This window comes from Canis lupus, chromosome 8, assembly GCF_011100685.1.
Source record: "Canis lupus familiaris isolate Mischka breed German Shepherd chromosome 8, alternate assembly UU_Cfam_GSD_1.0, whole genome shotgun sequence".
Classification (NCBI taxonomy): Eukaryota; Metazoa; Chordata; class Mammalia; order Carnivora; family Canidae; genus Canis; species Canis lupus.
In genome coordinates, this window is record NC_049229.1 from 3,560,720 (window position 1) to 3,574,487 (window position 13,768).

Below are 13,768 nucleotides of genomic sequence, written 5' to 3' on the forward strand. Positions count from 1 at the left end.
TCCTCTCCATATACCAAATACAAAAGAGTAAGAGAAAAAAAAAAAAAAGAGTAAGAGAGAGGAAAAAAGGAGGGAAGGAGGAGGAAGGAAGGAAGGAACTGGAAAGATAAGCAGAGGAGGCCTCGTGGGTGAGCTGTGCTTCTAAATCAGAGGCCTCGTACACCAGGGCTGCCATGTCCTGCATGCACATACAGCTATACCGCATGCATGCAGACCGCTGCTTGGCCTGCCCGAGGGACAAACCCCACTCTAAAGTGACTGTAGCCAGTCACTCTCTTCCAATAGATCCCAGAGAGCCTCATGGGTCACTGCTCTTCCACTGCTCGCCCTCTGCTGGGGACTCCAGGTGGCCACTGCTCCTGTGTAACAGGCATATGAGGTTGCTGTGGGTGAGTCTCATAGGGTCCTGGGGTACAGGGGACACCCACGCACCCTCTTTCCTGCCCTGGGTCTTGAAAACATGGCACTCCCTTGACATTTTTAAAGATTTTATTTTTTTTAATTTTTATTTATTTATGATAGTCACAGAGAGAGAGAGAGAGAGAGAGAGAGAGAGGCAGAGACACAGGCAGAGGGAGAAGCAGGCTCCATGCACGGGGAGCCTGACGTGGGATTCGATCCAGGGTCTCCAGGATCGCGCCCTGGGCCAAAGGCAGGCGCCAAACCGCTGCGCCACCCAGGGATCCCCTGCGCCACCCAGGGATCCCCCCTTGACATTTTATGAGAGCTCCTTCTGATGTAATGGGTGGCTTTGGAAGCAGCTGAACTCACAGACTCATTGCTTTTGCTGTATTTTTCAAGTGGTACTGTGCTCTAGGGGCAAGGGAACTTTCCCAGAAATGTGATGGGACCCTTGAACACCACCAATGGAAACCATCCAGCGTCTACTGGTCTCAATAGCTCATTCTAGAGATGGAGAGAAGAAATTCTGAGTAGGGGCCAGATTCCTTGGGGTATAGAGTCAGGAGCTAGGGATTCCTAGACCCACTTGAGCTTCTGGCTTCCCTGAGAGTTTGGGAGTTGGGGGCCTGGCTTTGGACAAATGCTCTCCTTTTTTTTTTTTATTTATTTTTTTATTTATTTTTATTTTTTTTTCTTTTTAAATTTATTTATTCATGATAGTCACACGGAGAGAGAGAGAGAGGCAGAGACACAGGCAGAGGGAGAAGCAGGCTCCAAGCACCGGGAGCCCGATGTGGGATTCGATCCCGGGTCTCCAGGATCGCGCCCTGGGCCAAAGGCAGGCGCCAAACCGCTGCGCCACCCAGGGATCCCTGACAAATGCTCTCCTTCAGCTCTTCCCCACTTCCCTCACTTTACACCCTCTGCCTGAGTCTCCTGAGTGGCCATGGAAAGGCCGCCCACAGCCACCTGTCTAGAGCAGGGAGAATGATCCATCCCACCTGCAGGCTGGTCCCAGAACTTCCATGAGAGGTCAGCCCAGAGGCCCAGGCTATGTCCCTCTTGGTCCCTTGTAGAGTGGGGTTCCTTTTAAGCCAGTGTAGCCTGTTTGTAGGCAAGTAGCAAAGGGGGTCTGGGGGCTGCTGCTGAGACACTGTCCTGCTGCCAATCAGAGTGCCTAGACCGAGGCCTGCATCAGGCAGCCTGGGACCTCCTCAGCCCTCTGCTCCTACTGAAATGAGGTGGGACAGGGCTTCTCGCCTCTACATGTGAAGCCACACACATCGCAGGTAACCACGTGAGCAGCACACACCCCTCTGCGTCCAAGCTGATACACAAATGCCCTTTTGTGAGCAATCACCCCCCAAAAGGGCACCACCCAAGTGCCCACACAGACCCCTGCTGACGGAGACAAGCCCCTTACGTATACACAGAGCGATATGCACAGCAGAATGGCCCGTCCCAGGAAGGACCGGGACAACACTCACCGGGAGGAGGTGAAGAGAGACCCATTGACTCCTCCAAATGTGGACAGGGCAACAGATATAGGCATGATCCAGGCCATGACCCCTAGGAGCTTCTCTCCAAATGTCTAGGAGAGAAAACAAGGGGATGAGCAGAAAAGGTGAGGTTACAACCCTCCACTTGTACATCACTGCTGGGAAGGCTCCCTCCCATCTCTACCCTTGCTGAGTCTTTCCTACTAGGGTCCTCACGGAGGGCTGCATGCCCCAGCCCCTCCTGTACCGTACCACCACTTCCCTTTCCACAGTAATCACACACAATGGGGATTTAATAAGTGTTTGGGGCTATTAACTGAAGAAGACAGTGCATGGTGGTAATAATAATAATAACAACAGTAATGATGATGATATGCTAACATTTGTTCTCCTTGTTTTACAGATGAGGAAACTAAGGCACAAAGTAATTAGGTAGCTTGCCTAAGATCACAAACTCAGGGAGTAGAGGGCCGGGATCAGAAGCCAGCTGTGTGAATCCAGGCCTCACGTACATTGTACACCAATTAGGCAGGTTGGGGTTCAAATCTTAGTCCAGCAGTTTGGGGCTGTGAGACCTAGAGCAAGGTCCTTAATTTTAGAGACTCGGTTTTACCATCTGTAAAATAGAAATGGTTTCTAATTTATAGGGTGAGAATTTCTAAATGAAATAATAAGAAGGGAAACATGATAAGAACAAGCTACTATGTAGGCTGAGAAAGAGGCAGTAAAGCTATAGATTAGTCTGCCTATACTGAAGGAATGTAAAATGTCAAGGGCCTAGCCTTTTCTATATTCTCTGAGCCAAGGACAAACTCGATTTCTAGCACATTATGGGGGGCGGGTTGTTTAGAATATTCTGCTGGGTTAGGTTGGTGGTCATGGAAATAGGCTGCCACAGGACCTTAGAGGGCCTCCTTATTTACAGTCTTTTGAGATGAAACATGTGATGACAGTTTGGCAAGGTGGTGTCGGGGCCCAGGTGAAGTCAGGTGAGGGGACTGCATGGTTCCCAGGTTTTCCCTGGGTATCAAAGACACCACTACCTCAGATCTGCATGATCTCTTTCCGCAAAGAGCACAGATCATTTCTACTTCCTAACTGTTTACTGCCACACACTTTTCCATGATGAGAGAAGGGGTCAGGCTGCATGATTTCCAGAGGAAGAAACGAAGGCAGAGAAAAATGATGTTGTCTTGGGCAAGATTATATCTTTCTGAGGAGGAGCCTGCCTCCTTTATACAACCATCACATTTAGAGTTTAAAGTGCCCCAGATCAGGAGCTGGCAAACTTTTTCTGTAAAGGGCCATATAGTAAGTAATTTAGTTTTGCTGGCCATATAGCCTGTGGCAACTAGTTGGATCTGCTTTGTCACTGTTCTGTATTCAGTATGGCTGTCAGTTTGCGCCGGGCCCTGGACTTGTGGTTTCTGCTCTGAGAACTTGGGATGACTTCCAATTCCACAAATTCATGGATCAGGGAAAAGTGAGTGGGGCCAATCAGGCAAGTCTATGTCAACATTCCTGGTTTCAGGGACTGTGAGATTTCTTACCACGGCGACTGCGTTTGATGCCAGCAGCTCCTGGGGGGACATTGCAGTGACATAAGCGACATTGGCAAAGACATACACAAATGTGACCAGTGGGATGGAGATGAAGATGGCTCTGGGAAGGTTCCTGTAGAAGGAGAGGAGGTGAGAGGGGAAAGGCCTGGCACCTGCCTCATCTTGGGGTTTTAGAAGTGCCTTGTCTTTCTGCTTGAAACTGACCTTGCAGCCTTTTGTGACACTCCCTATCTGATTTTAGTATATGTGCTGCCGAAGCAAGCACAACATTACCTCTCACTGGGTGGGGGGTGGGTGGGTGGGGATTTTGTCTTAAAATTGGCAGGACAATTTAAAGGTAATGAAACAGTATAGGCTGCATATCTGTTGATCTCTTCCTGCCATCTCCATGATGCACCCCTTTCCCCCAACTTTAAGACACAAAGACCCTCCTGTCCCAAGATAGATAAGTAAGATGTCTAGAGGCCTCTAGCACATTTCATCCTCTAAGGCAATGGTGCTATATCACCACTCTTTCAGCTTTTAATCTGCTCTGGGACAGTCACAGGATCATTTTTCTCCTTTTGGCAGGGTGGGTGGTTTAAGTTCCCAGGAAATAACTGTTTCTTCAGCATAGACCAGGTCATGGTCAGAACAGGGGCTGGAGGTGGAGAAGTGGCTAGTGGACACCTGGCTCTCTCTTCCTAGTAGCAGGTTCTGTGGCCTTTCAAGGTATTTGGGAAGAGCTGGGCTATTTCAACTCACTTGTAGGGATCAACAAGTTCCTCAGTCACGTAATTAAGAAAGTTCCAGCCTCCGTAGGCAAAGGAGCCCTGAAGGAAAGCCAGTGCGATGAGGCCGATGTCGGGTTCTTGGAAATTCTCAAATGCATTCTTTGGCTCCAGCCAGAAATACTCTCCTGTGGATGCAAGGGGCAGGAGGCTGCTCAGAGAAAGGAGCCAGAGGCCTGGTGGCCTCTAGCCTGACTAGTCCCATCTCAGTTCTTCCCTGCAGTGATGATCCAGCTCTTTATCTTGTTTCCAGTGAACCCCACACATTGGAGAAGTATGACCAAAAGGAGCAGGGAAACAGAGGTTAGGACTTCCCCAGAACGTGGGAACCAGAAGTCCAAATTCAGGCTCAGATTCAAAGCACAGTTCTCAATGTTCTTTTATTTTATTTATTTTTTTAATTTATTTTTTAAAGGTTTTATTTATTTATTCATGATAGACATAGAGAGAGAGAGAGGCAGAGACACAGGCAGAGGGAGAAGCAGGCTCCATGCAGGGACTTGATCCCGGGACTCCCGGATGCGCTCTGGGCCAAAGGCAAGCGCCAAACCACCGAGCCACCCAGGGATCCCCTCTCAATGTTCTTTTAAAATGGCAGATTTAGAAGCACCTGGATGGCTCAGTCTGTTAAGCATCTGCCTCTGGCTCAGGTCATGATCCCAGGGTCCTGGGACTGAGCCCCATTTGGGGCTCCTTGCTCAGGGGGGAGCCTGTTTTCCCTCTCGCTCTGCCCCCAATTCCTGCTTGCTAAGTGCTCTCTCTCTCTCAAATAAACAAATAAAATCTTAAAACAATAATAATAAAGGGCAAATTTACTTGGAAGGAAAGGCCAGGGGAGTTCACTGGGCAGTGCAGGGGGTGGAGGGTGGGGGTAGGGGGTGGTATTTGGACATGCAGAATCAGGGCCATTGTCAGTCTCTTGACCACCTTCCTGTATATTCAAGTCTATACATTTTCACAAAGAAAGCATGAAGAACAACAAATACTCAAACATAAGTTCTTATAATGCCGTGTTAGTTTATGGCTTACTCTGCTTTGTCAAGAACCTGCTGTCTCTTTCTAGGGTATCTGGTCTCTCCTCCCTTCATGATATAGATTCCCTGAGAACAGGGTCCTTCTGCAAAGAGCTTTTCCACTGTCTTCCCAACATGAGCACAGGGTCCTGCGCACAACTGGGCCCTCAAGAAAGGTCACTGATGATGTTGTAATGTAACACAGAGTAACTGCCCATTTTTTACTTATTTATCTGCAATATAGCCTTTGGACAGGAAATAAGGAGATTAGAGTGATCAGGAGAAAGCATTAGGGCCAGAATAGGAGGGACTTATTATCTCTGAAAAGATAGCACAGTAAACCACTTTCTTTTTTTTAGGGGAAAGCATGAACATGGGTCCCCACTACCACAAATTATGCAGTTGCAGTTTTCACGTTTGGGGAAATTGCAGGAGTCAGCACATCCATAGTGCAACAGATAAGCCTTGCCCTAGGAATACCACCTTCATGATCATGGTATCTCCCCTGCCAGGTAGGTATGCACAGTGATTTAAGTTTACACAATATGACCTGGCTAGAGAACTTAACACAACTGGTTAAAATAACAGCAGAACCTTAATTATATTTTCTGAAGTAAATATCCAGGCACCCCACATGGCCTTCAGGGCTTGTAGGCAGGTGGGAGCTCTCTGTCATCTGACTTTCTACAGGAGGCAGTGACACTGGGCAGAGCTTAGTGGTGCCATGGTTCCCATGGAAACCAAATACAGACTCGGACTTGGAAGGGACCAAATCCAGTGAGGAATGTTGGCAGGGGCCCCAGGAATGTCTAGCTCTCTCTTATAGAGATTATGAGTAATTTTGAAATGTGTAAAAATCTCCTCTGTTCCACATTTTAAGATACAGACAACATACAATATAAGATGCAGGGAGCTTCCCTGGGGATGTGGTAAGAGGACAAAAGGAGCCCAGATATCTGGGGTCTACCTCTTGCTGTGCTAGAATCATGAGGTCAGCATGGGAGAACTGAACTCTGAAAACCAGGTGGGGCATGCTCAACTTCCAACCACCCCAGGGAAAATGGTTTCTCTTCCCCTTTGTCAAGCAAGTGAAGAAAAATCATTTAAGGCCAGAATAGGGAAATCTCAGCATGCACATGTCCAAAGACAGTGTAGGGGGTATGTACATGCAAGGAGCAGAAAGTTCAGTGGGGCCCAGTTGTTTGAGTGATACTCACCTTTGCAGATCTGTACAACTCCCATGATGATGATCAGGGCCAGGGCCAGGAGCTTCCCAGCTGTGAAAATGTCTTGAACCCGGGTGGCCCACCGCACACTGGCACAGTTGACCCATGTGAGGAGCACTAAAATGACAGACCCACAAACATACGCTCAGGGCTATGATGAGGCTGTATGTGGCCCTCTGCACAGAAGCAGAAATGCTCCTTGCTTCTGATGAGGGGATTGTAACAGGCGAGCCAAATTTTCCTCAAGCTCAGCCCCAATGTCCAGAAACTTTGGCTAGCTTAATGGGTTACAAATGGGGATTAAGTGCTTCAAATTAGAGTTCGGTCAGAGCATGCCCTGCCCAGGGCTGGAAGCCAGAATTAGGCATGGAAGTGTAGGCACTGGGTTTGAGGAAAATCAGCATCTGACCAGGGTGCAAGTATGGGTTTATTTTTCAGGCCATTGTATGTTCAGGCCCCCCACCCCAGCAGCTGGTGTATCCTGAGTGTCATCTTCCTCAGCCTGATTTTGGAACAACAGAGGGTTAGGGGGAATCTTTTTATACATGAGAGACACACACACACACAGAGGCAGAGACATAGGCAGAGGGAGAAGCAGGCTCCATGCAGGGAGCCCAATGTGGGACTCGATCCTGGGATCACGCCCTGGGCTGAAGGTAGGCGCTAAACCGCTGAGCCACCCAGGGTCCCCTCTTTCTTGCTTTTTAAAGATTTTATTTATTCATGAGAGACACAAAGAGAGAGGCAGAGACATAGGCAGAGGGAGAAGCAGGCTCCCTCTTGGGTGCCCAATGTGAGACTCGATTCCAGGACCCCCAGATCTCATGACCTGAGCCAAAGGCAGACGCTCAGCCACTAAGCCACCCGGGTGCCCCTATACAGACCATTTCCAACACTCCAAAAAGTTCACTGTCTTGCACGTTGAGCTCCTTTGAGGGTCAGTTCCCTTCCCCTACCTCTGGCAGCTGCTAATTTGGTTTCTCTCCCTATAGTTTTGCCTTTTCCAAAAATGTCACAGGAACAGAATCATACAATATGTAGACTTTTGTGTCTGGCTTTTTTCACTTTACATGATGCTTTTGAGGTCCATTCATGTTGCTGTGTGCATCAATAGTCCCTTTATTGTCAGGTAGTACTCCATTTTATATATCGGTTTTCTACTCACTGGCTGATGGACAACTGGGTTGCTCCCAGTTTGGGGCTATTATGAATAAAGCTGCTATAAACATTGCATAGAAGTCTTTAAGTAGACTGTAGATGACTTTGAGAAAGGTTTTCCTTTCTCTTGAGTAAATATCCGGGAGAGAGATTCTGAGTTATAAGGTAAATGTATAACTTTATTTTTAATTTTTTTTAAAAAAGATTTTGTTATTTTTTTTTAAAAAAAAAGACATCTCTACACACAACGTGGGGCTTGAACTCAGAGCCCTGAGATCAAAAATCATGTTCTACTGACTGAGCCAGCCAGGTGCCCCTAAATATATGTTTTTTTTTTGTTTTTTTTTTTTTTTTAATTTTTTTTTTTTATTTATTTATGATAGGCACACAGTGAGAGAGAGAGAGGCAGAGACACAGGCAGAGGGAGAAGCAGGCTCCATGCACCGGGAGCCCGACGTGGGACTCGATCCCGGGTCTCCAGGATCGCGCCCTGGGCCAAAGGCAGGCGCCAAACCGCTGCGCCACCCAGGGATCCCTAAATGTATGTTTTTGTAAGAAATAGCCAAACTGCTTTCCAAAGTGGCTACATTGTTAGCATTTCCACCACCAACGTGGGTGAGTTCCTATTGCTCTGAATCCTTTCAGCATTTGGTATTGTCAGCTCCAAAAGTTTGGCTATTCTAATAGGTATGTAGTGGTGTCCCATTGTGGTTTCAATTAGCATTTCCCTCATGACTGATGATGTTGAGCATGTTTTCATGTGCTTATTTGCCACTATCCCTGAATTTTCTTTAGTGGCATGGGGGCTTTTAACTCTGCCTTCTAACCTAGGAATCATAGAGCTCCCACAGAGATCCAACAACATGGAACCTCCAAGGGTTGGAGGAGAGTTCAGAGGCTGAATCCTAGGATGGAGGGACTCCAATTTCACAGCCACACTCTGCAGGCAACCCAGGGAGCCTGTGCCACAGGAATGGGACTCTCACCTTTCTGGTGCTAGGAAGTCCTTGAGAACAAAGGGAAGGAGTTAAAACTCTCCTGTTTCTCCTTCCTCTGAGACAGTGACCAGGACGCGCCCCAGTCCTCCACAGTACAAGTCACACATGTAGAAGCACCAGGCTTTCTTCTCAAGCTCTGGCCAGGCCTCTGACTTCACTTGAGCAGTTGATCAAGTTATGTCAATACCTGATCCTCAAACTGTGTGTTTACTTTTCAAGTATTTTCCAACCTTACTTGATTCTGAGACCATGCAACAGGGAAGGACCTGACATTATTATCTATCTGTAACCTTTCTCTCCACACCATCCCTACCTGGCAAACTCCTCATCTTTCAAGATACAGCTCAAATGTTGCCTGTTCTGTGAGTCTTTATTATTTCACTTATTCCTGACAATGCACTGGCTGCAAGGTAAGATGGATCAGCCACATTTTATAGACAAGGAACAAAGTTTGTCCTTCCTCTCTATTCTCAGATCACTTTGTTTATATTTAATTTTGGCATCTACTTCTTTGTATTATAATGATGTGTCTTCATGTAGACTAGGAGGGTAGGGACTGTGACTTCACATGCTTTTAATCCCAGGGCATCATTAACACCTGCAAATAGCAGGTGCTCAACAAATATTTAATACTTGGATACAGAAAATGCCCCAATTCATTAGCCTGGCAATCTCAGATCAGTCTACACATTCTACAATTGCACACAGTATTCCCTGCTCCCCAGGAATCTCATCAAAAGGAGACATGATCCCTAGTTGGTTGCACAGAACCAAAAGAACAACAGGAAACTTGACTTCAAGAGTAGACACTCTTGACTCCTCATGGAGGAGCTGTTTTCCAAGATGGTGTCATATAAGGAGAACCAAAACATGTTGTCAGAGGAAGGATTTTAAGTGCCTGAACAGAGAGAACAACTTGTAAATACTCGAATGTTCCAGATGGACTGAGACATTCTGATAAACACACATTTGGTTTATCTTACTCAATTCAAAAAGGATTTCAGGATCACATGCCTGGTGACAATCTAACCCAAATCACTGTAAGCAACAGGGCCTGTGATCTGTTTCTCCTCAGGGCCCTGAGGACTACTAGGTACAAGACTGGGGCCCCAGGCCCTAGGAGTTGAGGCAGACACAAGCAATGACTTAAGGATAAAGGAGATTGATTTATGAAAAGAAGATTAGGACACAAAACCCATAGGGTTCAGGAATAGGTAAGGATTACAGAATAAGGAACCAGACTGTGATCACAAGGAAGAAAATTGTCTTCTACCAAGGGGAGGAGACGGCACTGTGGGAGATGATAGGAAAGTACTTGGAGGGAAGTAAGGGATGAGCAGGACAACTCACAGACATTCTTTTCCCAGCAGAATGGGAAATGTGGGGGGAATGTGGCCACCTCCTGGTGGGCTGGGATAGAAAACATAAAATCATCTATCTCTTTAAGAGAGGTACCTTGTCAAGGCGGTTAGAAAGATTTCTTCAAACAGCTCCACAGTATTCCTAGGGGATGGGAGATGTTTGAAGGAAGGGATTATTTGTCAAACAAACTTGTTGTGGGTGTCTTCTGTCCCACCTGACCTTATCTTCACAATTTCACAAGAACCCAGCCTTGACTAATATTTAACCTTTTACCATTACAGAGATCTTCCAGAAATAAAAAGAGAAATCCTGAGAATGAGGTGGGGAGACATTTTGCTTGTGACACTAATCTCCTTAGAACAATGGCTGCAGGCCCTCACACCTGACCTTTCACCCTGCAGTTGGGTGATCACAGCATGTGACTGAGGGGAAAGAGGGCACTTTCAGTCTCCTGCTACCACAGGATAGCTTCCCTCACAGCAGGCTGAAACCTGAGCCTCCAGGAGAGGAAAGGTCAGTGAGGGAAGGCAACGACTGTCAGGTGCTTGCCGACTGTCAGGTGCTTGCCGAGTCCCTGCCCTGTTCAGGCATCCTGTTTCTGCCTGTCTGCTACCCAGAGCTCCTTTCTGTTGTTAATGGCTATGGCCCCTCTCTCTTCTTAGCCAGACCCTGCATGCTACATCCTTGAGAAACAGTGACCTCAGGGAAGCCACATGTAGATGGGACTAGTGGCCACTGCAGCTCGAAATGTGAGGGTTTTCATCCAACCATCCATCTACCCAACCATCATCTACAAAGGGCCTACATGTGCTTGGCACTCTGGTAGGTGGGAGAGTTACAAGACACAAGTCTCTGTCCTCAGGAAGTTGAGAGCATAAGGTGGGGGAAATGAGTGAGCTAAAAGATGATCATACAACAATGTGACAGAGGAGCTCTTCATGGAAGCCAGTGGCTGTCCATGAAGAGCCCCTAATTTAGGATAAGGGAATCAGAGGTGCTTCCTATAGGAGAGGGAGACTGTAACCAGAAGGAGAATTTCATTTTGGCTCAGCTGGATAAAGTAAATAGAAAGGCATAAGACTCTGGTTCTTGTCCATTGTTGTCTGGCTGTAGGGTGGTTGCTGCTTCTCTAGAGGCCCTCATGGAATCTGGGGCTTATCTGTATTTCTTGGGCACTTTGTTCTTTTTTTCTCTTTTGTTTCCTTTCTGTTTGTTGGGTTTAAAAAAAGAGAGATGAAAAGAATCTCAAGACAATACTTTAAGAAGATTCTGAGTTTGGGTTGGTTACTTATTTTGCCAAGTTGGAAAAGGTGACAAGGTGACATTTTAACGTCAAAGTGACAGGAGGAATAAAAAAAAATAAGACCATCAGGAGTAGGGGACTCAGAGCCCAGCAATCCTGCGGTCTGTTTGGAGCCCAGGGCTCAGGGCCTCTCAGCTGCTGGATATAAGAGGTGGGTCAGTGCTCCCTGCCTGAGGGAAAGCTGTAAGACTGGCAGAAAGGTGTAGACTCCTTCTCAGAGTGATGACAATGCAGATCCTGTCACCGCCCTGGGCTTTGTCCACTGCGGAGAGGGTAGACAAGCTCCTGTTCCCTGCAGAGGAGGTACGCTCAAACCCTGTCCCAGCCCTGATCCTTGGACTCTGATCCCTGGGGAGTCAGACACCTCTCCTTCACTTCCTTCCTCTGACAATGACATCAGAGCTCATGGGGCCAGTGGGAGGCAGAAAAATGGCTATCCCAAAGAGGTCAAGATCCTAATTTTGTTAGTATGTTACTTTATATGACAAAAGAAAATTTGCAAATGTGATTACATTAAGGATCTTCAGATGGGGAGGTTATCCAGGATTATCTGGATGGGCTCAATGTAGTCACAAGAGTCCTTATAAGAGGGAAGCAGAAGGGTCAGAGTTAGAAAAAGACATAATGTCAGAAAGAGAGGTCAGAGAGGGAAAAAGAAAGATTTGAAGAAGCCATGCTGTGGGCTTTGAAGATGGAAGAAGGGGCCATGAGCCAAAGTATGTAGGGGGTCTCTAGAAGCTGGAAAAGGCAAGGAACAATAGTCCCCAGAGCCTCCAGAAAAAACAGCTTTGCTGACACCTTGAGCTTAGGACTTCTGATCTCCAGAACTATAAGACACTAAGTCTGTATAGTTTTAAGTCACTAAGTTTGTGGTAATTTGTTATAGTAGCAATAGGGATTTTTTTTTTTATTTTTAAGGATTTTATTTATCTATTCATGAGAGACACAGAGAGAGGCAGAGACATAGGCAGAGGGAGACGCAGGCTTTCTGTAGGGAGTCTGATGTGGGACTCGATCCCAGGACCCCAGCCAGGATCACAACCTGAGCTACAGGCAGACATTCAACCACTGAGCCACCCAGGCTCCCCTTCAACAGGGAATTAATACAGGGCCAGGCACCATGCAGAAAGACCAGAGAGTAGGTGGCACACACTGAAATAGCAAAACTTTAAAAGAGCAACCAGGTGGCACACCCCAGAACCTCAAAGGAATGCCTGTCCACAGGCCTTGCAGGATACCAGTGGAGGGAAGTGGTGGTGTTCTCTAGAAGTAGGCAGTGAAAGTGAGTTCACCCATATGCTGACCTTGTTGGCAAATTTCTACATCACCTAACAGCATCCCAACTCTTCCACACTCCCAGGATACTCTAGCTGAAGTGTTACTGTCTCCTGTTCCTTCCCTTCCTAATTCTAAACAGTAGTAAACAGGCTCACCTTCCAATAATCCTAGCTGTGCTTTTACTCTCAGAAAAATCTGGGGGCAAAAGACACTCCCAATATTGCTTCTTCATCCAATTCTAGGCTCTTGTCTAGTCTCCTCCATATTCCACACAATTTCAGGCCCACACATCAACCCAGACACACATACAAACAGAGGCCCAAGTTCCAAACTTCTTACAAGGGGACTCTAGTGCTGGGAGGCTCATAGATGTGATTCTTTTCTTCTCTGCCCCCATGGTTTTATTGGTCTCCTAATTTTACTGACCAGAGGCTATAATCACAGGCCATAAAGAAGTCAAGGTGGAAATCCAGGAGATGAATTCAAGAGTCCTGAGACTGAGTTCCTTCCTCAAGTTGAAGGGTAGAGAGGCCATACTGTGCGCTATCTTGCAGTGGACAACACCAGAAGCACCCTGACCGAGCTCGCTCTGGGGCTTTCCCAGGTGGAGTCAATCCAACCCAATCCCCCAGGAGGTAAGGCAAGGTTAAAAGACTACAAATTTTAGAAGGGAAGAATAGAAACAACATGTTTTGGGAAACTTTACCTTAGATGAATACATTTTAGACTATAGGTAAAAGAAACAATTTGAAATTAATCTCTCCAGTCCATTTTTTAAAAGAACGTCAGTGACTCAATAGCATAAAATAAATAAATCTTCCTTTAGAAAATTTTAAGCATGGATTAGGGAGGGAATTGTGGGGCTGGTTTTAAGTGACTGCAATCAGTACAGACCAGGGCTGTGTCTTCAGATGCTCCCATGCTTCTGGATACAGGACTCTGGCCTTTTGCTGAGCTGGGCTGGCAAAGGGTCATTCTGTGTCTCCATCAGAGGGCCAATGAATGCCTTCCCACATGGATCCCTAAACCAATCCCATTCCTTTTGCCAAGCCAGCTTCTCCTTCATGGACCACACTGTTCTGGTGTGATGGGGTGAAAGCCAGGACGTGGCCATTTGGATAGGGGGCTGGACTGATTGTTCTTTTTTAAGATTTTATTTATTATTCAAGAGGAGACAGAGAGAGAGGCAGAGACACA

At 46.8% G+C, this 13,768-nt stretch overlaps 1 protein-coding gene and 1 non-coding gene across 2 annotated transcripts in view; both read right to left on the reverse strand.

The window, feature by feature from the left end:
• Positions 1 to 13,768, reverse strand: part of SLC7A8 (solute carrier family 7 member 8) — a 49,722-nt gene that overhangs the window by 7,885 nt on the left and 28,069 nt on the right. The window contains 4 exon segments of the mRNA NM_001287169.1: positions 1,890 to 1,993; positions 3,452 to 3,575; positions 4,208 to 4,361; positions 6,464 to 6,589. Coding sequence (NP_001274098.1) covers positions 1,890 to 1,993; positions 3,452 to 3,575; positions 4,208 to 4,361; positions 6,464 to 6,589 — 508 coding nt within the window.
• LOC119873093 lies at positions 5,605 to 5,766 on the reverse strand. Its single transcript, XR_005363934.1, has one exon. It is a non-coding gene; the product is annotated as a U1 spliceosomal RNA (small nuclear RNA).